This window comes from Prinia subflava, chromosome 7, assembly GCF_021018805.1.
Source record: "Prinia subflava isolate CZ2003 ecotype Zambia chromosome 7, Cam_Psub_1.2, whole genome shotgun sequence".
NCBI lineage: Eukaryota > Metazoa > Chordata > Aves > Passeriformes > Cisticolidae > Prinia > Prinia subflava.
The window spans coordinates 33810413-33837837 of record NC_086253.1 but is presented as its reverse complement, the minus strand read 5'-3'; the positions used below and the strand labels follow the sequence as shown (position 1 = coordinate 33837837).

At 39.4% G+C, this 27425-nt stretch overlaps 2 protein-coding genes, 1 long non-coding RNA gene and 1 pseudogene across 11 annotated transcripts in view; 1 reads left to right on the top strand and 3 right to left on the bottom strand.

The window, feature by feature from the left end:
• WWC2 (WW and C2 domain containing 2) overlaps positions 1 to 11657 on the top strand; it is a 95111-nt gene extending 83454 nt beyond the window's left edge. For all 7 annotated transcript variants that reach the window (XM_063402162.1, XM_063402160.1, XM_063402161.1 and 4 more), the window contains 4 exons: positions 468 to 560; positions 1679 to 1921; positions 6868 to 6995; positions 8957 to 11657. In XM_063402162.1, coding sequence (XP_063258232.1) covers positions 468 to 560; positions 1679 to 1921; positions 6868 to 6995; positions 8957 to 9023 — 531 coding nt within the window. In that variant the 3' untranslated portion in view covers positions 9024 to 11657. The remainder of the gene's footprint in view (positions 1 to 467; positions 561 to 1678; positions 1922 to 6867; positions 6996 to 8956) is intronic.
• LOC134552946 (uncharacterized) overlaps positions 1 to 27425 on the bottom strand; it is a 73392-nt gene that overhangs the window by 25422 nt on the left and 20545 nt on the right. For 2 of the 3 annotated variants that reach the window (XR_010080983.1, XR_010080982.1), the window contains exons 2-3: positions 6199 to 6292; positions 5022 to 5081 (exon numbers count right to left, since the gene is read on the bottom strand). This is a non-coding gene — a long non-coding RNA (uncharacterized LOC134552946). Of the gene's footprint in view, positions 1 to 1961; positions 4366 to 5021; positions 5082 to 6198; positions 6293 to 27425 lie in introns of those variants that run through there. The other variant, XR_010080981.1, reaches the window with a different exon arrangement.
• LOC134552544 (claudin-22-like) lies at positions 12508 to 13111 on the bottom strand (annotated as a pseudogene).
• LOC134552538 (claudin-22-like) lies at positions 14325 to 14978 on the bottom strand. The gene has a single exon (XM_063401218.1). It carries the CDS (start codon positions 14976 to 14978, stop codon positions 14325 to 14327), a length of 654 nt encoding a protein of 217 aa, XP_063257288.1.

The window sequence follows — 27425 nt, the reverse complement described above, 5'->3', positions numbered from 1 at the left end:
GCTGTGGCACATAATTTTTAGAAGCAGGAAGTGCTTCTGAAGGAAGCTGTAGGCACACCTTTGCTTGTTACAATTAATAACAATACAAAAACACTGCTTGTTGGACAGGTGCATGTCTACAGTAATTAACCTTCCCTGTAGTAAATTTGTTAAAAGTCTGCCCCTGGATTAAGTGAAATCCATAGTTTGTATCTGCAGGCAGACAATGATTTGTCAGTACCTAATAACCATAGTTATCTTCCTTGCATTCCTAAAGAGTCTTACTATTCATTCAGTAAGATCAATGGTTGTGGTGTAGGATCATAATTTTAGAGTAGATGCTTATCCCAGTTGCAAACTTGTTAACTTTGTTCTAAGAGTATGACCTACATGTGTATAAACGCTGAGGTTCCCTGACTGGTTCTACCAGTGCAGGTGTATTTGCATATGAAGGTGTTTTTCATCTGTTTGTCGTGTACATTTGGCAGTTGAATCGCAGCGACAGCGACAGCTCCACACTGGCCAAGAAGTCTCTCTTTGTGAGGAATGCCACAGAGCGACGGAGCCTGAGAGTTAAACGGGTACGTGCTATGTTACCTGGACGTGGTTCACCTGCACAAAATGGAGTATGGGACACTGGGAATACCCAGTGACATAAAGGATACACTTCAAGAATTTCAGCAAAAGCAACAGAAGTACCACAATTCTGTCCTGTAGTTTTATGTTGAAATATCAACATGGTGGTCTCAGTCCAATGTCATCTCCCCTCCAACAAAGCCTGTGTTGTTTTAGTCATGGGTGAAGCCAGCAGCAAGACACTGATGCTCAGCATCATGGCATTTCTTGTTGAGTTTGAGCTTATTGTTGAACTTGAGTTACTGTCAAAGGGATCTGGGTTAAAGAACATGAGTATTATGAAGTGACACAAGGTGGCCTGTGCTGCCCAAAAGTCAACACCAGCAACATACATCTTGAGCAAATTGTGGTTAAGATTTCAAGGATTTAGATGTCCTTTTAAAGGGAATTTACTCTCCACCAAAAAATATTCGAGTAGCAAAAGGATTGAAGGACAAGAGAGTAAGATTCCCTTGCATGAATTTCATTCTTACATAAATTTAGAAAGTTCTATTTAAATCTTAATTGTAACTAGAAAAATAGTTCTTTGGAAGCCTTGTAACTAAGTAGCAGGATCCATTTTGCATAAGAAAGAAAAGTCCGGGATACTGAATAGTCTGAGATGGCTTCTCCTGCCTGACTTACTCATGCAAAAAGTCACTGTGAAAGGACAGTATATAATGTGAAATATGCTGAAGAAGTGCATGTTTACAGAGACTGTAACACTATGTGTTTGGTTAGGCCTTGAAAAAGCAAATATTTACAAAAATACATCATGTAGTTGAAATCTGTGGAGAGTTCTGTGTAGTGTTGTGTCTGCCAGCAGTGTCATCCCAGGGATCAGAATGGGTTTTTTGTTTTTAACCTGTAAATATATCATTGTGCACTCGGTTGGAGCATTTATTTTTAGCTAGTGACTGAAAAAAAAATTCTAGGATAGGTGAAGTTTTTGGACTTCAGAAGAAATGAGTGGTAAACCCCTCCTCCCCCCAGATATCTGAGCTTTTCAGACTGCAGTATGTCAAACCCTCCAGCAGCCTCTCCAGGTATTAATTTTTACTGTTGTGTCTCCCAAACGACTCAGCCTGTTTGCCAGCCACTCATGCGAAGAGCGGCGCAGGAGTGCCCTGTACGCACTTCCCTGGACTTGGAGCTGGACCTCCAGGCATCGCGCACGAGACAGAATCGTCTCAACGACGAGCTCCAGGCCTTGCGGGACCTCAAACAAAAGCTCGAGGAAATGAGAGGCAGAGGAGAGGCAGACCTTCCTCTGTGTGTGCTAGAGGATGAATGTTTCCAGAAACTCTTGAAACAAGCTGAAAAACAGGTATGAGCAGCATTCGCATATGTGTGAGTAAATGTGCCCCTACCTTTGCTATGAATTTGTTAAAGAATTTGGTCAATGATGTTAAAAGATTTTTACAGAAGCTCACATTTCACGAATTACATCTCTGAATTACATAGTGTAAACTATGTTTCTTTATTGATCAATACTACAACATTAAATGTAGAATTTGTAGTAACATTTTCCTGGTGCTCTCTAAATACTTAGGTAAGTCACATTAGAAACTATTATTTGGAGTAATAGTTATGGTTGATGTAGTAAAATAGCATTTACTTAAAAGTTAGTTTAGAAGTCTTACATCCCAGCCATGCTTTTACAGATTTGCATGCACTTTCTGTCCCTCAGCATTGGTTGCTTTGCAGTCTGCACAGAACTTGTAACCAAAAGATTCTTGTAACAGGTAGAAGGTGCAATTATCACTACTTAGAGTGGTAGGGTCCTGGGGAAAAGGCAATGGCTTATTTCTTCATGCAGGACATACTGCAAAGGAAAGCCAAATTCCGTTCTCTACGTGATGGTCTCTCGAACGGCTCTAGTATATATGCACTACCATAAGGTAGTGGGATGCCCCCACGTGATTAAAAGACAAGAAACAGGATAGAACAATGAGATGCAACAGCGAGAAGTCTGGATACGGAAAATTCCAACAAAATACATTAATAAGTTAGATGTTGTGGGGTTTCTGTTATGTTTTTGGGAGGTTGTTTGATTTTTTAAATTGTTGGGGAGATCATCAACTGGAATAGGGCCCTGGAGAGGTCGTTGGAGGAGTTAAAACCCCAACCAAATAAAAAAGACAAAACAAACCCACTCAACCTGCACAGCTGGAGGTATTCTAGACTGGTCAAGACCCTGACTACTCAGCTCTGGCATCACCTACTGTGAGCAGGAGGTTGGAGTAGATACCTTCTGGAGGCCCCTTCCCATCCAAGTCAATGTACATCAGTTTTCAATGAGGGGGGTTGTGAGTGACAGCCAGGAGGGATCTGTGCTCCTTAGCTCTTTCTGGTTGATTGAGACTAGGGTTTTGGTACACCAGGTTATTCAGAGTAGTAAAAATGGGAAGTTTTAACAAGGTGCAGAAGCCATTCTCATACGTAAGCCATAGTTGTTGGCTTTGGTTTTTTTTGGGTTTTTTGGGTTTTTTTGAAACCTAGATGTCAGTAAATAGCCTTGAGTAGAAGAGGAAAGGATGATCCTAATATTTACATTTACAAAGCTGAGCTCTGAATTAAATGTTAGGAATGAGATACCCCACAAAAACATAAACAAAAACATCACAGGATCAGCAGATGTCAAAGCAAATAAGACAGGAATTGCTAAGAAAAATATTTGGAACAAAACATATTGCTTTAAGATCTAAATAATGTTATGCCTGTACCATAAACATAGTTCATTTTTGATTTCTGTTTTCAAAGTGGATGATAAAACTACAGAGGGTCAACAAGGATAGTCAAGGGAGGAAACAACTTCTTTGTTAGGAACAGAGAAGCAGCTACAACTGAAGTCTATACAACCATGAATGAGGTGGAAGAGAGCAATTAATCATGGTCTTGTATTCTCCAAGAAGCAGAAAATCAAACAGATGGCAGATTAAATGGAAGCAAACATAGCATGATATTCAGAAACTGTAAAAATGTTTTCAATAAAACATTGAGTGCTGCAAGTTTGCACAGCTTCACAAAATTATGAATTTATTGATTTTCTAAATTCATGGTAGACAAATGCATGTAATGACACCACATATTTCAAGAAGTCCTTGACTGATACCTTAGGAAATAAAGCTTTTCCCCAGCATGTTCTCCCAATTCTACATTTATGTCCTGTTGTGTCTTCTGGTTCCTCTTTCGGTATCTGCTCTTGGCTATAGTTAGTGAAGTACTAAAATGATTATAAAACACTAGCAGAGTTTAGGAATAAGGGAAAAAATACACATTCCTAAAATATATGCAGGCAGTAGCACAGCATTTAAGTCCTCCTTCCCAAGGTAAAAGTCAGAACAATGATCACAGTCAGTCCAGCTCTTTGAAGAGTGCTTACAAAGTTTCTAGAAGTATTTCTGCCTTTAAAATCATTGCAGCCTTCCCCTGCGGAGTGAAACAACGCTGAGAGCACTGTACTGTGTTGTCAGTGTTTCCCCTTGGGTTAGCAAAACACAGCAGCCTAGAGAACATGGTCATAGATTATTTCTTAGATCCTGCAGGCATTATAATGGCACAGACTAATGCAGCAGCTGGAAATGCCAGAGAAATTGAGAGACTCTCAAGTGAAAAATGAAATCGCAGATGTGGGGGGTGTTGAAAATCAGTGGCTGCTTGCGAGCACGCAGTTACTCTGCTTGAAGCCAAATCCATAGACTCCATACCTTCCCTGCCATTCCTTCCACACCTTCCTAAGTGCAGCAAGTATGTAATGCCCACTAATACCTGCAGATCAGAAAACAGAGATAACTCTGTGCACCAGAAGCATTTTCTCATTTAGTTTGGATGTTTGTGAGAAATCACACAGTATTTCAAAGTTTGAGTCTTAAATCCTCAAACAAGTAACTTTTCAGACACCTAGTGTCCTCTGAGGTACTACTGCTATATCCAAAAAGATTCCTGTAAATATCTTCTTTATTTCTTTTTAGTATATAATTTATGTTGAGGTAATATGTAATTATCTAATTTATACCAGTAAGCATGTCCTTGTCCCAGTGATTTGATGTTTAGCAGTTAGTTTTTCTTTGGATTCGGTTTTTTTCTATACAAAACCCACAGAAGAACAGGACAGGAAATGGTGTTTCAGCTCTAATTCTGATAGTGTTTCTTCTTTGTCATCTTCAACTACCTCAAGCTAAGCCCAGATAGAGAGATTCCTATCTGATATTTATATTTGTTAGCTAAGTGTTGTGAAGAGTGTTTTTAGGTCACTTAAAGAATCTGAAATCATAGTGTTGCCTGGGTGGGGGGTACATCACCACAAAATGGGCCAGATTTGGGGACTTATTGAATGTCTGGCCATTGTGTTAGTGTGATTTTCTGTATTTTATATAAAGCACTCAAGAAACATGATGTGAATATAAGCCTGGTCATGTGCATACCTTCTCATAGGCATATTCCCAGAGACACTGGGCTGAAATCCAGGTTTCTCTTAGAGTATCCTGAAAAAATAAATGGATTCAAAAATGAAAAAGGGATACATGGTAATAGAGAGTATGGAAACAAGTCATCTATGCTCTTAAACCTGAAATGCAGTAATCACAAGCATCTCATGAATAGTTAGGGAAAGGATAAAATTAGGAAATTTTGAAATATTGTATGTTTAGTGTTTTGATGATAAATATTGATTAGGGAAGCTGGTAAAATATATGGCCAGAGACATACGCAAGATGAATTAAAACATCTACCAGTTGTAGATTGCAAATTTATGTTCAGTAACTAATAAAGAAAACAATATTTATAGGTTAACTTCATTTAAAAATCATAACTATTTTGGAGTTGGGGTCTGAAGAAGTTAACAGCAGTAACAAGCTGACTGCATTTGAGTGAGTTTTTGAAAGGGTGGTGCTCTTTCATGTAAAACACTTTCATACAGAAACCAAAGTGTGTTTCAACAGACAGAGGGTACCACTATCCTGCTGTGAGCAGCTTTCTTATAACTACCCAGTGTGAAACTGATAGTATGGACTTTTGTTGTTTAGGAGTCTGCTGGGTTGAATTCAGAACTGGGATGTGAACTTCTAAGTCACAAACTAGCTTTGACGATTGCTGTTTCAGGCTTGCAAATGTTTTTTAATTTGAGGTAATGAACAGCATTTTCAAATCTCTAAAGAATCAAAAGTTAAACTCTCTGCAACTTTATAATTGTTTAAGAATGTGAACTGCTTCTATTGAATTTTGATGGCTGACAAAATTCAAAATACAATAAATAACATTTATCTGACAGCCTCTACAGTCTAGAAATAAAAACACTGCTCACATCATGCACTCCACATGTGATGTGGGCAACAATGCATTTGGTACAGAACTCACCTGTGTATGAATAGGGGGTCATTTATCTGGGAATTTCAGGTGCTTGCCCATCTAAAAGGAGTTACTGTTGAAATTCCTGGATATTCAGAAACCCTTGATAAAGTTTTTAAAGCCAAAGCACAGCTATTAACAGCAGGTTTGTTGCTGAAATGGTGGATGGCATAGCTGCAGCTGTCCTGTTGATGCTTGGTAAAGACATAAGTAACAGAGCCAGCAATACCAAGGTACAGAAATTCAGTAACTTACTGTGGGGTAGGTGGCTGCTCAGCACCGTTCACAAAAGACCTTTGATCTCTTGTTACCTCTGGTGTTCTGTTCGCTTGCCTTGGCTTTTACACCTCTACAATGCAAATAAAAGAAGTGAGTCTCACGTGCAAGAGAGGTGCTATGTCATGAATAAAGGCACAAAAGTTCATGTTCCTTGCTAACACAATCAACAAAATCTGAAAGTGTATTTTGAGAACACACCTTCCCTATTTTTTGTCAGTCACTTTAGAGTAGGTATAGACAACTTTCCTGAGAGCTTTCTTCACGAAACAAAAGTATTTTATAGGGACGAGAATCAGTGGCTCACAGTTCTAAAAAGATACTTGGATAGACAACAGGTACCTAGTAGCCACCTGTGAAGGCATGGAATTTGCTCTTTTTTTTTTTTTTTTTTTTTTTTAGGAAAAGCCCCATTAGCTTATTTCACGGCCATGGCTTAGGCTTGTGTTGTCAGTCTTTTATCTTGCTGACCTTTTATATAGAAATTATCATAGATTCATTTAGGCTTGAAAAGACCTTTAATGTCACTGAGCCCTACAGTAAACCTGACACTGCCAAGTGTTTTGCTTGACACAGAAGCATCTCTCACTTCTTTGAAATGAGTAGTTGTTCATTATCACTAAAATACATTTTTTTTCCTTGATACAGGCTGAACAATCAAAAGAAGAGCAGAAACAAGGTTTAAGTGCTGAGAAACTGATGAGGAAAGCTTCTAAGGATGTGTGCCGGCTACGGGAGCAGAGCCAGAAAGTGCCACTGCAGGTGCAGTCATTCAGGTATGGCCTGTTCTGCTCTTCATGCTCCTTTTAATGTAGTGAAATAACATGAACTGTTTCTAGGTATAATCAGACATGCTCTGTAGTATTAGTAAAAAGTCTACAGGGCTTTGACTTGCCAGAAACATCACGGATTTCTAACATGTCTCTAAGCTGGAGTTTCAGAGGGCCAAGCCCCGGTGACCTGTGGCAGTTCAGAGGGTGGTGAGGAAGCTGAGTGTCACACCTGTGTGACACCTGCTGTGGGCAGGCATGTGTGTGGCTCTGGGTGTAGCTCACCTCACCCACAGCAGGTTAACAGTGGGCTTTAAGTCACAGGAGCTCTTCCAGTGATGCCAAGGGCCTGAAACTAATCACCACTCAAGGAGAAATAGAACAGGATACAGCTCACCAGGAAACTCATTAACCATCACTTGTGCTTTGCTCAAGACTTAGCATTGAAAGATCTTGAATCCCTCCTCTGTTTTGTTTCCCTTTTTCTTTTGCTTGTGAAGAAACCGATTACTTGAAGCAATTAATGAAGCGTTCTTGCTTAACATAAGCCAGAATGAACACTATTTATCTTAAACCTTAATTCTAAATTCCGAAAGGACTGGCCAGTAAGTAACAGGGCTTGCAGCCTGGAGGCCACACTTCTATATAAAAATAAATACACATCTCTTGATGGAAAAATACAGTGCTTGCTCTTGCACATAGAAACAGTACTGCAAGTTAATTTGTTTTGTTTTGTCAGTTAATACAAAAGTATTAATTTTAAAGTTTGAATTTTGTGTTCCTTTATAGGAAATTTAAGTCAGCTGCTAATAAATGTGAGATTTTTTTTAACCATCTTTTGTGACCAGTTAGAGTAATCCATAAACAAGTAGGGGCCTTTGAGGCAGCACGTGTTGCAAATCACAGCTGTAAGTGATGTAGAATCAAAGCAAGAGAGAAAGGGGTTCCTCAGCTAAGACATGTTACAGCTGAGTTATTCATCTTCAGTTTGAAATTCAGAGTATCCTGAAAATTTCAGGTTTTGTGCATGTCTTGAGAAAGGGTTTTGGTTGGTACTGGTCATTTAACAGTCATCACAGACAGCCTACTGCCTACATCTACAGGCATGTGTAATAGTGCCTAAAACTCCATTCCCCTGCTAGAAGGGTATCAAAAGGCTCCATTTTCCTTTCTTTTCTAGTCACCACACAACTAGGAAGAAAAAGCCAATTTAGGCTGATTTTGCTCTGAGCTACTGTTTTTCATGGGAACTCAAACTTCGCCAGTGGAAAACATGGTTTAGTCTTCTGGATAAATACTTACCTCTGGAGGCTGAATTGTACATGCCCTGCTAGTTGGACTTGTTACAGTGCTGTGGCCTCAGACTAATCACAGAGGGACATTTCTAAAGTTCTCAAGAAGAATGAGTCTTCTGAGCTTTTGTTTTTAAGCCCCCAAAACTTCACTTCTGCTTTCTAGCCTGCTGCTAGGCAAGCCTGTGTAAACTTGTTATGCTTCAGTAATGTCTCGGTTTGCAGGTGACAGAAATGGTGACAGCACAGGGGAAGCAACTGGAGAATGGGTTGACAATTCTGCCTCTCTGAGTCTTGCCCAGACATGAGTATTCCCCCCTTGCCCTTTTCCTGTGTCAGGATAAAATGATTTATTTTTGCATTCTCATCCCCCTACTGAAAATATCATCATTGGAAATTCAGTGACTGGAACAATATTTCAGTCTTATCATTGCAGTTGTTCATGAAATATTGGTATTTTTTCTTTTTCAAAATCGGAACTGCTTTTTACATAAATCTGCACAAGGAGATAATTGTGTCAGAATGCCACATTTGTTGTAAATAAATTTTCTGTGTATTTTCCAAACCTGTGTTTTAAAGAACTGTGATCTAATATTTGCAGCTCTACAGCAGATGACACTGGAGTCATGCCACAAAGGGTAAAAAAAAATCCCTTGTTTTCTTTTCTAATTTCAGGGAGAAGATAGCATACTTCACAAGAGCGAAGATCAGTATACCAGCCCTTCCCGCTGATGATGTATAATTATGCATTTTCATTGAAATGTTTTTCCACTTGTTCATCTCTTTTCAGATGAGCTTGGTAGTTCCAGTGATGTGCTTTCAAAGATCTATTTTACATTCACTATTGATATGTCTATTTGTAAAATATAGTGAACTGAATTGTTGTAAGCTTAAACAATGGTAAAAAACCCCAACAAACACAAAACCAAAGTAGATTAATTTTGGTATCCTGATGCTGATTTTGTACAGTTTGTGTGTATCGCATTTGTGTTTTTATTTTGTAAAGATGGAACAAAGGAACCAAGGCTGTACTAAGCATGTATTCTGTTGAACTGCACTGTGTTGAGAAAAATTATGTTCAACAGACAGTGTTTATCTTTTCACTATTTTCATGTGAGCAGACTGTGAAAATGGCTGTTCTGCCATGCAATACTTTTGTACAAGAGTGTAACTTTTATAGTTTAAAGTTAACCACAAGCATAAGCTCCTTTCCAAAACATCCAGGCTGCCTCACAACAGCTGCTGATTAGATTCATCACCCACCATGTAATTTTCTTTCTGAAAATAAATTCCTTCTGGTTTTGTTTTTTAATACTTTGTAGGAAGATATGGAGTTCGGAGTTCAGTGTTGTGAATGTACAGAACTTTAACCTGCACTAAAAGGTTTCTTGCATCTGCGGGAGAGTGAGATAGGCAAGGCAGACAAGTAACCCTAAAAACGTACTTTGAGACTACCAAAAGGGACAGCTGCTTTCTGAACAGGTTGAATCAAATTCATAATACCAACACTGAAACTGAAATAGTTATACCCACTGTGCTCTTAAAAGAGAGTTTTTCTCTGTTAATCATTTGTCCTAGGGGGGCTGTCTGATTGCCAGCTAGGAATACAGATTTGTATTGTGCTAGGTTTACAGATCTGAAGATGATTCATTAAAGCATTTATAAAGTATATAAAGTAAGGAAAAAATCTCTCACATGCTAACTCAGATACCAGAAGTCCTGTTGGTAAGGTAAAACTTTTCTGAAAAAGAAGAGCTCCTTACTAGGAGTCTGCACTAATTTCGGTACAAGAAACAACAATTTTTAACATACACAGCTGACCCTGTATGCAGTTGGGGGTGCACAGGTTCAATGAATAGATGTGAATGGCTTGTTTCAAATGGCTTTCATGCTTCTTCCTAGCAGGCTGCTTCATCAGAAGGCAACTTGGATGCCTTCTGTTAGAAGTTCAGAACTTTGGATGTAGATGTTCAAGCAGATCTGTCTTGGTAAAGCAGTTGGGGTCATCTTCTGTGGGTACTGTATAAGTAGATGGATATTGCAGAGAACAGAAATATTTCATTTTCTACTTAATACATTGCCCTCAGACGTATTTCATTCACTGGCTACCGTTTTCTTCCCCAAGCAACAAGCCACATTGCATGGACTTCATCTTTAAGAAATGCTATAATCACTTGGTGAGCAAATGGAAACAATATAACCCCAGCACAGTAGCAGCTGTCTTAGATTCGAAGTGACAATTCTGTCATGACAGGTCTGTTTAACACCCAAGGGTTTTCTTATGCACATATACATCAGTTCACTGAAATATAAAGCCAGAGATTCTATTTTGAGCAAGATGACTGATCAAACATGCTTTATGAATGCCCCATTTGTTTTTTGTGTCTTGAGTTTGAGATAACATTCACGTTTGAAAGGTCAATTAAAAAATCTGGAATTATTTAATGTAGAGGTGAAATGAAGGTTGACAATTTCAACTTCTCAATTTGATTATGTAATGTGTTTGTAGAATGATGTTTAGAGGTCTACTTTATGATCTTTCTTTTATTTATTTACAGTCTTATTTATGTTTTGTTTAATATAGTTCAGTTCTGGCCATAAAAATACTTGTCATTAAGGATGCTATTGTAAAAAATACTTAGGGGTGTCTAAATTCTTGCCCAGTTAGCTGTTTTTTCTCAAATGTTGAATAATTTCCCCAAAAAGTATTATTGTCTGATTTGTAAGCATAAGGTGAAGTCAAAACTTAAGTATTGGTGGCTTCAGCTTACAAAACTCCTTTAAGAATGATAGACTTAGACATATTCATACTCTTCATTTTCCAGATTGGTAAAGTTGAATTGAACATATCTATAGGCAGCTTCTAACAATTCTGGGTTTGGAGTTTGGGGGTTTTTTTACTAATTCAGTGTGTCACACTTGAAACACTCAACAGAATAAGCTACAATAATACATACAAATAAACTCCCATCAGTTTAAAGTGATAAATATTACTCTTGAAGTGAAATTGACCCTGTACAGCAGGCTATAACAAATGTAATTAGTTCTATTGCCAGGTACCAATGTCACTGCATATATCAAAATGTAAATATTACTGGTACAAGAATATTTAGCCAAATGAGCAAAGTTTAGCAGAAATTGTAATAGAACACAAATCAAATAATTTTAAGATTATTTTTCTTTTTACTATTGCTATGTTTATACTGTATTAAATATCAAATGCTCAGGACTGAACTAAATATTTAATCAGGTTATATTCTGAATGTGTTTCTGTTGTAATTTTGTCTGTAAGAGTATGCAAGTACATTACATAGATTAACTTGTCTCTGCACTTTTCATGTGTTTCAGTGATTGGAAAATACATTTTTTTAACAAAGCTCTTTTCCAGACCAGTGTTTTATTTAATTCTTTTACTGCTCTTCTATCTCTTTATATGGTGTTTGCAGAAACAGATGGCTGCTACAGCTTTGTCAATGTAAAATCATGGCAATTTATAGAAAGTTCACATCAATCACTGACAGCTCTAAGGATAAGTTATACAGAAACTTATTCATATACTTGAAGTTAGTTCTTCACATTCATGAAGTAAAAACTGCACCACCAGTGAACACAGTTGAGTCTCCTCCAGAAAACAGCTCATTATTGCCCAGAAATACTGGCTTTCCTTAGAGAGAGAGATTGGGCAGGGATGGAGGTGGTCATATTCTCTCTCTTTCAACATACAGAATCTTGCATTATGTTACATAATGTCTGAGAATATTTAGTTTACTGTAAATTATACAAGCCCAGCAAACTTCATTCAAGGTTGAACTGTGTTAGGTTTTTTGTAATGCATGGTGAACTGGTGCTACAAACTCTTTCAGACTTCAACTAATACTCTTTTGTGAAAAATACATTGACTAAAGCAGCCCCAGTAGGAGTTCTGCTGTTTAAAATATGGTCAAGTCTCCATGCAGGCCTAGAGATGAAAAATTTTATACTCAACTCCCCCAAATCATACCACAAAAACAAAATTTGCCATTGATCAGACTTGGGAGAAATACAGTGGTGGCTTAGATTGCCATAGCTCATCAATTAATGTAATTAAAAGTGGAAGTAAGTAGCAATTAAAGGAACTACTCGGTAAGAAGGAATCCCACCCCCACACTTGTAAACAGTAACCTGTCTGTTCAGCAGGTCTTTCTCTCTTACTGTAATGCAAGCAAGAAGTCAGATACCTGCCCTTTTTAAAGTCTTCCATTTCCAATTTCCAGATGCTGATGGGAATCTTGTATATCTGCCATTGCATACTGCTGTAATAAGTGACGGTCAGATGATAAGCAGATTGTGGAGAGGAGTAGAGATCCCCCTAGAATTAGAAAAAAATCCACCAAACCAAGCACTAAACAGAGCATCCCCTATTTCCCATCTGGGCAGAATCTCTGGGATGCCATCATTCCAAATCTCCTGGATTATAGTGTAAGCAAGGGACAGGGTCTCCAGACATCATCTGGAGTATTCCTCCAAGTAGTAACAGCTTTTTTTATCTTCTGCCCTCCATCTTTAGGCAGTCCCAACCAGGACCAGGGATCACAAGGCTCAGAACATCTAGTCAATTTTATGTAGCTACTAAAATCATGGAAATCTTGAATTTTGGGAAAGAATAAAAATCTTTACACTGTGTTCTTACATAATTTGCCAGAGTCCCATACTCCAAATCTCTGGTGCACTTATGTCTAAGTTGAGATTTTTTGAGCCTGGTAAGTAGTTACAGGTACCAGTTAAAATCCTTCCTAGCACAGACAACAGAAATCCAGCTAACAGTAGCCTGTGTCTATTTGCCAAGTTCATTTTTTGCAGCCACAGAAGCACCAAACCATTGGCTTTTGCAGGCACTGTTCAGTTCTTTTTCATACTCTGTCATACATAAGCACAAGTTAAAACAGTGTTCTATGAATCATGAAATACTTCCCCCCTCCCTCCTGCTTTGTGTTGCCTGGTTCCATGTGCAGTGTTTGGGGGACTGGGAGGTGGTGTGGTAAAGCAGTAGCAGAATGGTGTGGCCACAGCTAGGCTCAATTTTCATTAGTTTTAGGTTTGTTTTTTTAAGAAAAACATATACTTTGTTTTCCATCACTCAGCTAAAGCTTTACAGCAGTTTTGCTGACTTTGGTATCTCACAGTTTGTTATTAAATTCTTATACAACATTGATGCACTTCCACTTAGGGCAAATGATACTGTCTGCTTTGCGGCCAGTTACATGCCATAGGTGTAATGTCAAATATACAGCAACGTGTTCCAAACATGAGTGAATGGAACTTAAGGGACCTTGGATAGGATGCTTAATGACTCAAGACCTGTGTCAGAGGAAGATAGCTGCACTGTTTTTTAAAGCAGCATTTCTCAGCCTATTTTTGGTGCAAAAAGTATGCAGGTGCCAGAAACACTTGGAATAACTTGTATGGGCAGTTTAATGTGGCAGACTGGAAAAGCACAGCTTGCTGCATTTAAGCACCCACACCATCACACCCCATGCATAAAAAGACAGTGGCAAAGCTTCCTACAATTTCGGAAACCTACTATTTCCAAATACACAGAAAAGCCATTCAATGCAATGCAGGTATTCAGACTGTTTAGGATCGGAAATCTCTAAGTCCATACGTCACTGCATCAGTCAAGTGAAAAATTGTATCAGGGAGTCAAACTTTGGGGCTTATTTCATTGGTTACATAAAAAAAGGAAGCACATGTTGGTTAAAATCCAAGCTGTAAGAGAACATGCATATTCATTTTCAGGATTTTACACTGCATTTAAGAAAGCCAAAGCACCTTTTCCGTGCAGTCTGTGAACACTTCATTTTGCTGCAAAACAGTTTTAAGCAGTTCCACAGGTGAGAAAACACACCACTTTCCAATACCAGTTTATGGAGAAAACAGACATGAATTTAGGAAATCAGCTGGATAATAAAGAGTCCTTTGAATTACTACCGGAACAAGCTTCTGGCTTGCACTAGGGTTTGGAAAAGATAGGGCAGTATTTTTGTACTGCTTAAAACCTCCCATTTCAAGGCCTTGTTTCAGTTTCCAAGCATTGACACTGATCGTGTTGTTCTGCTACTGCATAACGGACCGAAGACGGGTGGACTTCAGTAGAACAGATTGTGCAATTAAGTAAGGATCCTCCTAATATAAGACAAAATCCAGCAAGCCAGCCAACAAACAATGCTTCCCCAAAATCCCACCTGGGAACAATATCTGGTATATTCTCATCCCAGAATTCCTGGACTGTGGAATGGGCAACCCAGGAAACTGGGATAATAGCTGTAATCCCTGATATCCAGAAGAGCATTCCTCCAAACAGCAACAAACGTTTCTTTTGTTCCTGTTGTCTTTCACCAATTTTCAAACAGTCCAACCCAAATCCTGAGAGCAAAAGGCCCAAAAGCCCTGATCCATTGGAAAAAAACATCAAAATCCTAGAAATCCTGAGCTCTGGAGGCAAAGCTAGGAAAGAATCAAAGTCCTTGCACTGCATTCCGCCTTCTTCCTGGACAACACAAGCTTGCCAGAGTCCCATGGTCCAGATCTCCAGTTCATTTAGTTCCAAGTTAAGGTTTTTCCACTGGGGCAGATAGGTGGTGAGACAGGACAGGACCCATCCCAACAGAGAGACCAACATGCCACTTAATTGCATCACTGGTTGATAGACTAAGGCCATTGTAAGAGCAGAGTCCTGAAAGCTTGAGGAGAAAGGTCTCCCCCCAGCAGTTCTGTACCAACAGCTACCTTGAGTGATGGTGGAAGCTGTGATGATTTTAGGTCTCTGCTGCCCCAAATATAAGCCCTTGCTATTAACCCTTTGCAAGCTCTGAAACACTTTTTTGTTCTTCACGAATATAAAGTTTCACATAAAGGACGAAGGACTTCACTAAACCATGAGTTAGGCTTTCTGATAAGGATTTGATCTGTTACCTTCCAATTTGCTTGGTAAAATTATATCCCAATGCCTGATGATTACAAGCCTGAGGATGAACAAAGAGGGCTCTATGACCCCTCACCCTAAAACACAACAGAAATCTTTGTGCTTCAATACGGATTAATTAGATTTTAAGTGGTGATAAAAAGGCAGCTCTGTGTGCAACAGGACTTCATTGTAATAGCTAAATTTGAGATTTCAGGGATGTAAATCAAGGCCTTGTAAAGAAAGGTAGACTGTTTGCCTATAATCTTTATTCTTAGGCTTCCTCAACATACATAATGGCTTATCTTCCACTGCCCCGTTTTATGTCCCCAGCACTGTAAAAGACGCTTTGTAAAAGATACTTATGTTTCACATTTTCTACATTCATTTCTTTTTAAATAGGCTTTGTTTTGACTGACTCTTAAGGGGAAAAGGAGACGGCTATGGTCAAAGTACCTAGAAAATGAAATCCTAGACATCCCCTCCACCATAATGAACCCAGGCAGATCATCAGCCAGGGTAAACTTTACCTGCCCCAGGACTTCAGCAACACCATGGTAGCAGCTTACACCAGCTCAGTGTCCCCTTTCCTAATGCCTATGTCCCAGATGGCACACAGTGTATGCACATAGTATCTAACAACATTTGGCACTCAGTGCTCCCAGGGCCAGGAATGCCTAGTACATCCTTCTGATCAAAGCAAGATACCATTATGCCATTACCCCATTAGCAAACCCTGCTTTTCCCTGCTCCCATGTCAGCTAACCTTGTGCTTGTCTACAGCGTCAGAATGAGAACATCTGTTTGCTGTTTCCCAGCGTACATGTAACAGCGCAGCCTGTCTGGGAAGGAGCTCAGCAGCACGAGCACATCCACATGAGTATGCCTCAGAGATGTTTTCCAGTCTTTCTTGATCTCATTTCCTAGATGTGATAATGTATGTATCCGTATATTTTAATTCTCAGTTGCTCAAAATGGGTTATGTGATGGGAAAACATAACACAGATTTGGAAGGCTTCCAAAATCCTGGATCACTGTCATGGGTATCATTAAGGGTATAATTAAGAGCTGTCACTGTGAGATGAACTCCTCTTCCTCATTTTTATACTGAGTCTTAATTTCAAACCCTTGGGTTTTTCCTGTCACAAGCTGTGAAGAATCAACAACAAAAAAAAACAACCCAGAAAGGTGATCTATCTCCTTTTACTTGTGTCCCAACCCATTAATTCAACAGCTTATACTTGATCAAAAGATTTCTATGTGCAAGATCAGAAATCACCAACTATATAACTGACAACACTGGGAGCAAAGTATTGCAAGCTAGCCTGTAACTTTGGCCATCCACAGGGCAAAAGAAAAACAAGACAGACCAATCCCACATTCATTCATTCATTCGTTGCTTTATTCATGCATTCATTAATTCTCCAGACCATATTATCATATTTGGCAGTGTTGCTTCTCTCCCCTTTCTCAGTTCACAATAGGAATGCCAGTCCTGGAAATCCTTGTGACTTTCAATGAGAATCTCCATAACACCATTTGAATAATTTTTAAGGTAAACAATCATGATTTAGGAGTGAATCTGCTCCTTCAGCGGCTACATGCTTATCTGACTTTAAAATCACAGTTACTGAAAGACTGCTATGGAAGCCTGTTGTGCTTCTCTTGACTGTGAACATTTAATATTTTCTTCCCTGCTCTTAATTCCAACAGTCAATATAGTCTGAGAACATAGCATCAGGTCTGTGAAGTCCATTCATTTTGAAAATGTTGACTACAACAGGCACAGTATACCAGCCTTTAAATTATAGCCATCAGAAGCACCGGGATTGCTGCATTAGTAAGATCTGCCAACTAAATTCTGCAACTTACTATTAACAATGCACTAACTTAGAGAAAGAAAAGCTTCCTTACACTATTCTGGATAAGATTATATGCAACCCTTGTTCTTTTTGCCTTAGCACTAGGATAGTAACAAGGTCTGAAATGCCTTTACTTGGAACTTACTGATCTTATGAAAAATCACAGCTGAACTATGTACATTTTTAGGTCAGTCACTGCCTTAGTCTTTATCTCCCTTGTCCGTCTTTCACACTTTTCCTCCCCACTATTACTTCTCTGCACCTAAAAATGTCTCATTCTCAGAATAATTGTATTTGGTGGACTTGTTCCTACACAGAAGTTGACTGAGTAACTACAAAGCCTAAAGGACTAGAATTGGGCTCCCATCAGTTTCTGTCCTACTGCTCAGGGCAATTGGAAACATAAGCCCAAGATTTATTATTACACTGCCATGACAACAAGCATCTGCCAGCATCTGTAGCCTGAAACAACAGATCATCTCAGGGGGTTTCAGTGGAGATGGTCATGGAAAGATGCCCCCCAGGCCAGCAGGGCAGGGAAGGGGCCTGCCAGGAACCTCTGCATTCAGTGGCAGGGGGCCCATGCACAACAGAGCTGCTCCAGGACAACTCTGCCCCTGCTCCTCTCGTCAGCCTCTGCAGCAAGCACTGTGCTTGTGCAACAGAGGTATGTCGAGATGAAAAGAAAGAGCAGCTACCACTGACCAATGTGCTTTCAAGTAAGAAAGGTGACGACGGATTTACAGGGAATTTTGACTGGGTTTGGAGCATTCCTTTTTCTGCATAGACTTTAAAGTCTGAGCTACGTAACCTACAGGGATACCAGCCTACAGAGGTCTATGCAGGTAAAATAATGCCTGTGAAGAATATAGCACAGGGCATGATCAAGTTCATGCAGGTACTCCTTCTCAATCATTGGAGATTACATCATTCATTTGAACTAGCTCGAAGCATCATTTTGCAATTTTGACTAGACTTAAGCAGAACCAGGGTGGTCAGTGTGCATATCATTTTATGCAGTAAAGTGCATTAAATTTTTATTCCCCACAAAAACATTTTGGGCTGAACACAAGGATTCTGAATCTTACTGCAAGTGATACATATTCTTTAAAAGCTACACTAAACTCTTCTGGGAACTTCCACCACCAGAGACAGATATACTAGTACTTTTACCCCTGAAAAGAATAGTAGAGAACTGATGTCTTTACACAGCTCCGCAGCCCACACAATTATCCCAATGTTTAATGGTCAGCAGAAGCGGAAAGAAATACCAGGTTCAGCACTTTGGGATGTCATTAGGCAATTTAATCCCCCAAAAGCAGAATTATGAGACTGGCTCTTTCCTACATTTTCAGTTCCTGTGTAAAGCATGTTCATGTTGTAGGCTTGTTTATTTTCCTCCAGTGGTCCAAAAAGTGTGTTCATCTGTGAAGTACAATTGACCCCAACAGCACTGCCCAAACCCTGCTGTTGCTCTGCTAGTTTGAAGATAGTCCTGGAGTTCCCTGATTTGTTGTTGTTGTTGCTCATTTAAATATCAATATTTTCATGAATCATTCACAGGTCTCTCAATTTCAGATTCCCATCTTATAGACGTATTTGCAAAAAATTAAAATAATAGCTAGTGTATAGATTTTCTATGGCAGAATCTTAGTTACAGTCAGTAAAACAGCTCCTGTCAGAAGCTGGCAAGGTAGCGCCTTCAGCATCTTACTACGAGTGACTTAATTAATTCAGCTTGGCAGTCTTTTGCTTTTCACCTTATTGCCTGAACTGGAAGTCATGAGAGTTAGCATTTCCTTACCCAACTAAGAATCCATTTCTTTCTGAAGCTGGAGAATCTTTTGGGTTTGCAGAGCCAATGTGCTCTTCAGTGAAACCACAGAAACAACAAGCAAAGAACACAACTCATACTGCTATCCATACTGACTTACTCTAGCCTGCATTTAAGTGAGATTTGACAAAAATTATTATTTGTATTGGTAAAGCTTAAGGTTTCAGGGTGCTTCAGAGAGCATAACATTACAGAAGTTGACTTCTCTCTGAGTATGTGTCTGTGTGTCTCCAAATCTTGAAAGTCATAAACTTCACAAGAGAGCAACAGCAGGTACCTTTTGACCTCCTAATGATGGTCTAAACTAAATTTTATTTATTTATTTATTCCTGAAGTTACTATGGTGGTTCTTCTGTTTGAGTTCCTCTTAGTTTCCTTCACTGAAATTACAGTACCAAGTACACAGCCTCACACAGAGCTGGAAAGGTAAATATAGTGCTCATGTGAGAAGTCCAGTGAATCAAAGCAACACAATGTCCACTAGTACTCCCCACTCCAGTGTATGAGTGGCACTTGTTACACTTCTTCTTGAACCCTAGAGCAACCTACAGCAGCAACCTTTAATTATGGGCACTTAGAGGCCATTGTGAAAGCAGGTAAGAGGCAATATGGAGAGGGGTATGCCAGTTATGAAGATAATGATGATTTCCATCTTGAAAAGGGAAAAGAGAGCAACTTTAAACACACAGTTAGCTCACAGTGTCATTACACTTTCACTAAAAACTGAACCTAATATTGAGAGGTGATGATTTATAAGACTACATTATTTGTTCCTGTATTATATCTGAAGACACTGCTCCTCAGTGAATGCTAGGACACTGCTAGAGCAAAGTCACAAGCCCAAACAACGGAATATTTTGTGGAGAAGTTAGAGCAGAATGGGACAGTCCAGCAGAGACAAAGAAAATCATCACAAAGGCCACAACACCTCTTCTGATCCATCCCTCCAGTGTAGGCAGCGAGGACACGCCAGCAGTGCAGCCCCTGCAGACAGTTCCACACTGCTGTTGTGCCAGGGCCAGCACAGGGACAGCCGAGCTGGGCTGAGCACAGCAGGAGAAAGTGAGGACTCCGCACCTTCAGGAGCGACAGGAAGGGGCTGCAGAACCCTCTCAATTAGGAAAAGGGTACAGCCATCACTGTCCTGATTTCAAAGGGCCATATTCCCTGCTTTACAAGCCTGCATACCTTCCCTCTTCAAACACTGGATGTAATTCATTAAGCAATTTTAGCAACAGCCTGTTACGCATGCAAAAGAAATGTACTTCTGTGATTGAAAGACCTTGCTAAGAGTTTCACTTCTGTAAGATCAGTCAAAAGCTTGAAATAGGATGTCATGTGGAACCAATGGTAGTTGCACAAAATCTAGAAGGGAAAGGCACTGAAACAGTCAAGCACAGCAACATGAAACTGCTGATTTCTGCTTTAGGGACTTACTCAAAACATTGAAATGAGAGAGGGTAGATTTGCCATCATTATACTGGAAGAATAAAGAATGCTTTAAGGCTCAGTACTTCAACCTTTGCGAAACTTTTCCATCACCATCCCAATCCAGACTTCAAAGTGAGGGTTGACTGGGTTAGAAAATTAGCCTTATTCTTCAGGGAACTATTTTTGATATACTGTCAATACAGGAGATTACTGTAAGTATGAAAACTCATGTCACTTGAGCAGTGATTGGAATGTGATTTCCTTGAATGATGAAAGTCTAAGAAACTAATTTCTGAGCTGTGAAATGTATGGGCTTCTTTATCACTATGCATCCCTCATTGGGAGATTTTAGTTTAATAGAGTGTTACAGATATATATTTCTATAATGCTTTTCATTTCACATCTGCAGACAATTATTATAATAAGCTTTCTCCCATTCCTTAAGATACGTTTCTTATTAGTAGTAAACTTATGAGAAATTATTTGTAGTTCCCAGTTGAACCTACATAGGAATTGTTATTGCACAACACTTGGGATTACAAAGGTGATACAGACTTGCTAACTGTAAATTAGAAGGCTGCACACACCTTTTAACAGCAATCTAGCCAGAATGTAACATAAACTGTAGGTGAAGAAAGTGGTGGGGCACCTATGGCATTTTGCTTGTCTGCATATTGAGATTTGGGGGGAAGGGAGGAAAGAAGCTGAACAAATTTATGGATGTTTGAAATATGATTTTTCCTTAGATTCTAGTGGATTAAATGGTTTTGCTCTTTACCTTTTAAGGTTCAGAGAGCTAGGAAATGCAGGAAAGGGAAGATCTTTCCTAGCAAGCAATTTTTCTCTCTCGCATTGCAATATCTTTTCAGCCAAAAAATACTCCAAAAAACTCAAGCAACCAAAAAAACAAACCAGCTTTTCTTCCCTTTCTTCCCTCACAGGATTTCATTAGAATTTACGTATCCCTCCAGTAATGAAATTTAAACAAACCTATAGTTTAAAGAGTTCACGACATCAACAATTTAAAGCTTTAACATTTTCAGTATTAGTTAAAGCTACACCTATTAGTTAAAGTACACTTTACTGTTGTCCTCTGCTATGTTCATCCTCGCTCCTTCTCTCTACTCCCTTCCAGCTTCCCTACTTTACATCAAGAAAAGCTGAAAGGCCACTGTCCAGTCAGCTTCCTTCAGCAGGGCAGTGAGGAGGGAGTCAGGCCAAGGTGCCTATGGCTACTCTGGTGGAAAGAATGGATACAGGAGGGAAGGCGGGACTGCAGCCTCCTCCCTTCACCAATTGTGGCCACCCAGCAGCACCCTCTGACACCAAAAACTGCCCACAGAGGTGGGTGTGTACAGGGATGATGTACAGAATCCACCAGCACGTGTAATGCCCCGTGTACTGCAAATGTGGTATAGCTGAGATAAGCAAGAGTGCAGGAGTTCCAAAGAATGCTGCATGGGTAGATTGAGACAATGTCTGCCCACGTTTCATATCAACCCAGAGAGAGAAAAAATCCTGGAGACTTGTCATATCATGCCTCTGCAATGGTTATGTGAGGGGTTTTTTTATTTACTAAACCTAAAAATTTACGTATTGATCAAGACTGTATCTTGGAAAGGTACTAAGCATCTGCTGCAAAGTATCACACATTTTCCATACATGTTTGCATAGAGGTGAGGACTGCTTCCATCCCCAGACTCAAATATTTAAACAGAAAATGCTTCATCCTAAACGAAAGTCAGTGAAGAAGCTTAGGTTCTGACTGCAGGAAAACAATTGTGAGGATGATTAAAATTGGTATTCTCCCAATATCAAGATAACTTATGTTCATTTGAGGAGACATTGCTTTTGGTTCTTTGGCCTATCACAAGAGTCTACTTTTTACTTACATGGTACCCAGGAAGAGATACTGAGAAAGTGAATATTTTGAAATATACTCTAGTCTTTGTGTTATTTGTATAAAATTCCATGTAGAAAAAGGAAGTAGCTGCATGAGTTAAAGGATTGTGCAAAGACATGTTACTGACGTGTACCTGCAAAGCTACATTCACTCATACAAGAACACTAGTGCTATGCTAGGACAAGCCAAAACTTTAACTAGCCTGTCACGGTGCCTACAAGAGTCTGCAGACCCTGTCCCCGGCAAGCCCAGGCACTGTGACAGGCGCAGTCCAGGGTCAGCCTGCGAGCAGCGCAGGCAGGGCTGACTCCTGTGAGTTCTTCTCCTGAGAGGGCTCTTGTGAGCACGGCGGAAGGGCGACAGGGCAGAGGAATGAGAGGAGGAGACAGCTCTGAGTGAACAGAGGGGTTTATTGAGACCACTTCCTCAGCCCACAACTGGCCGAGGAGAGAAGTGTGCAGACGGGTTTTGTCCAGGGCTAGCTGGGAGGAGCAAGGGGAGTGGTCGGCTACCATTGACCAACCAGGGCCAGTTACTGAGGGACCCAGGGGTGGGGAAACATAACATGGACTAATCAGGAGAGGGTAGGAGGGGAGTTACAAAGGCGGGAAGGGTGACTGACACATAACTGAAAGTTACATAACAGAGGCAGGTGTGTGCTAAAAATACCTCTTGTGAGGGAGACAAAGGAATATTAATTAGGAGGGGGTAGGGGTACATAGAACTGAACTAATACAGAGAACTGATTTAATACAAAGAACAATAAATTAAATTCATGCACCACCACGCTAGCCCAGCAGGAAAAGAATATAAAATATGGTAAGGATAGATTGCTGTTGTCTCCATCCTACAGTGTAAAAATCTCTGAGTCTAGAATTTAAATCTAACTATAGGACAGAAGTTTTGCTAAAATCTTCCCTAAAGTTGAAAATATTGTGAACATCATCTTGTTGACATATTGGCATTTTGGCGTCTACATTTTGGCAACAAGAACTCTAGCCCTAGAAATAACATGGAAAAAGGTAAATCATCTCAACAGTAGTCGGCTCGAAATCTAGTATCTTTCACTATAAGATATGATCTAAAAATCACTTGGGTTTTTTTTTTTTCTTAATGGGAAGGATACACTCCCAAGTGAATGTACAAATGAGTTTCCCGTAATATCCTGCCAGATGCACAGATGGCACAAGATGAGGAAAGTCCTCCTTGCATCAAGTGTGTGATGATTTTCATAAAGTATAGGTTCAGTGGTTAGGAGCAATACATCTGTACTCATTTAAAACCTCTTTCTATGAAAGCATATTATCATGCTTCACTTTATCTAATTATCACTTCTCCACAGGACAATGATCACAGAACTTTCTGCTCTTGAGGTAAATGGAAAAATGGGGCATTATCCCTCCAGAGTACAACTGAATTTCACTTGTTGACCCATATGTCCAGTTACACACATTGTAACCCACAGGAACACCACTGACAGCAGGGTGCTGAAATGTTTTTAACCAGGGGAGTTTCTCCAAAAAGATAAATTAAATCACATCTAGCTTCCATACAAATTCAAAGAATCAGTAAAAGTCACTTTTGTCCCTCTCTGTCTTACAAGACAAAATTAAGCAAATGACAACTAACAGACAGTCATTTTCCTTAAAAAAAAAAATCTGCTGACAGAATAAACACAGCATCCCTAAGAAACCTATTTGAATGAAGCACTGGATTATGGATTGTATTTCCTAAGGCTATGTCCATGTTCTCACATTTGGTCCTTCTTTCTTAAGCAACAGCACCTAGTGGTGAATATCCTAGAATGTCCTGAGTTGGAAAGGATCCACAAGGATCATTGAGTCCAGGTTCTGGCCCTGCACAGGACCACACCAAGAATCACACCATGTGTCAGAGAGATGGGCACTGTCTGCTTTCCTACAAAAAACTTCACTCTTGTTGCAATCCTTTAAAGGAAGTAGCACTTTATTTTGTTGTCACCATTAAATCATAATCAGTTTATGATTTGCTGAAATTTTTAATTCTGGTGTAATATTCACATTTCTTGCAGCACACATGCATCCTCTGATGATGTTGATAAGACAAAACCCTTTCCCAACTCCCAGCAGATGTATGGAAGATGGCTACTGACAATCATCACCCTTCCTCTACTCCCTGCTAGTACCTTTCCATGTACCAATGACAGGAAAGTGTTTGATCACTCAGCTCTCAGTTGAACTCTTATTTCATCTCCACAAATGCCAGGCTTTTCTGAATCAAACTATATCCAAATTGTGAAAACCTGGAAATGCAGTAGCTTGAGGAAAGGGATGGGAAAAGATATAGCCTGGGAACATCATATTAAAGATCTGGAGCTGAGTTCCTAAATACTGTGCCCATGTGAGGCATAGTGCAGAAGAAAAGATGAAAATGAGAAGAAGAGTTGCATCAGTATTAAGCTGTGGCACTTTTTCCCACTTAATAACAGAGCAGTCACATCTCTTTGATTATTTTCTAGAGCACAGTAAACCCTAATGTGCTCAAATGATCTCACAGCTACCACAAAGAACATTTACCTTTCTTGTGGTCACATCATGTACCACAAAATACAGCAAATAAACTTCTTAGGCCTGTAGGGAAAATATGGTCTTACCTCCAGCCAGTCTGGGGTAGTCCAAGCTGCAAAGTCAGCAATCCTCACGGGGCTGAGGAGAGCAGCTGCAATGAAACTAGTCAGAGGAGAGAAAAGCTTTTATCAGAGTACAGCAATCATGCTGTACCACAGCCCTGAACTCCCAATGCAACAGGCAACCCGATCTTCTGACACACTCTTGACTACAGAGCTACATTATTTGTGCAAGACCAGAAGTGGGCCAGGGAAAAGTTTTCATGTTCCCATGGCAAAAAGATAACAAAAACCCTGTCTCTTTTGTCTTTTGTATGATTTAGCTTTCTATCGGAGAATAGCAGGAGTGAAAATACAGTGATAGAGCCTGGTAAGTGACTTAAACAACCAGTAACAGAAGATCTCTGAGTGTGATTGAAGATACTCAAGTTTCAGTAGATGGATCTACAGTGTCAGGTACTGCAGCACAGCCTGGGACTGCCACAATCCCCACTGCCAGTTGGAACAGGAATTAAAGGCAGAAATGAATGACTCTTGGAAATGAAACAGAAATGACAAATGCATAATTTGAGAGTTCCCAACAGCTCAGAGAAGAAGCAATAACTGATAGAATGCTAAGAGCTGCTGAGAGCAGCCTACTAATATTTCATCAGTAAAGATTTACAGTCAGCTGGGCAAACTGGGACAAGAAGCTGTCTTTGGGAATGTGCCTCACAGAAATACTGCAAACTAAAGCATAAAAAACATCTTTGAAATGCTACATATATGAAGCATTAGACAATTAATAGAGAAAACTTAAGACTCTGCAATACCATGAGCATCTGATACAGATAAAACCTAATTTATAGAGACATATCTAGGGCCCTGGAGTAAAAAATGAAATAATTTAGATCATAAAGCAAAGAAACACTGGTGTTAGAAATTGGTATGAGAAGAAGTTAAGGAAGGGGGTTGTCACAGGATTCATAGTGCAGTTTGTATCTACATACATCTTGAACTGCCTTTGACTACCTTGCTTTACTTTGGTTCTAAATGGGGACCAAGGGTTAGGGTTGGAGAATCAAGAGCTCAGAGGGTTTCAACTGAAAACATACCCACAGCCCCAAGCAGTAAGAAAAGTCTTCTGCTACCCAGACACACACAGGTGGGGCCAAACCCAAGAAGGTGCATTAAAAGCACACATTACAGCCATATATCAAAGCATTGCTTACCCAGTATCCTACTTCTGTCAGGGACTAGCAGAACAACAGGGTAAGGACATAATGCCATATCATACCCTCAATACCTTTTCCAGCTTTTACATAAATGCAGGTCAGGGGCTTCCTAACCCTAGAGGTCATGTCTTTGCATTCAAGGGCTTGCTCATCAATTGTCCAAGCACTTACTGAAATCATGGTTAACTACAAAAAAACTTATCTCAGGCCAAGACTATAAAAAAACTCTTGCCTGTAGAAGTTAACTAATGGTGAAAGACGGTCCCTTCACTCTCTTTTAAGTAAGTTTTTCTCCTTATTTCCCTTTGATGGACTAAAATATATTAGACAGAATTAGAAAACAAAATAGGAGGGTAGAGTTCTTAGTTCAGATATCCTAGCAAGAGTATTCTGGCTTCCATGAAAAGCGCCAGATGACAGAAATATATATTTAAATAATGCCCACAGAAATTAAACATTTAAATATAAACATGCATATTCCTTCTGGTATTTCATTTATTAAAACCAAAACAAAACATGCCAAGCTGTTCCAAATTTCCTTCTTTTTTGTGAATCTAAGCATCTGCTTTACTTTCAGAAACTGAATTCTGTTTCCACTAGCCTCATCTATCCTTGAAGCATACAACTTACACTACAAACTATTTCTTAGCATTCTGAACACTGCTTTGTGCTTTCTCTTTGTTTTGTTATGTGCAGAGTAAACACTAATCCCCCTCTAGGCAAAAAGACAGACTCACTGCGTCTACTGAAATAACAAGAAGCTCAAAGGTAGCATCAAGCTATTGTATAATAGAAATCAGAACCATAAAGTCAAGTCAGCCTTAATGCATGGGAAAAATACATATAAATATATATGAACAAATATATAAATAAGTAAATAAATAAAAGTAGCATGAACAAGTAGAGTTTACACAATTGGCAGTGAGAAGACCTGAACTTAATTTTGGACTTCACACAAACTGGACCGCTGAGAAACCATCACAATTCACAGTCTGGATTCCTGGCTCTATAGAGCAAGGAAAGCAGTATGTAATACACAGAACATGGAAGCTGACCAACGACTGGAAGACAAACTCCAGTCTTCTTCTTAACTCTGATAATGGACATACTTTTAAGAAGCAATTTAACTACATTTTCTGCAAGTACTTTGTTTTCCTTCACCTTTAAAAACTACTGCACATTTAAGCTGGCCACAAAGAACAAAACAGTTACTGTGGAAAATACTTGTACAAGAAGCAAACTAATTCTGCATATTTATAAGGCAAATATTTTCACTTTCAAAATAAAAAAGTCTATATTGGATGAACATTTTAGTGCACAGTACATTTAGCAGTAAGTCTAGCAGTGTCAGTATT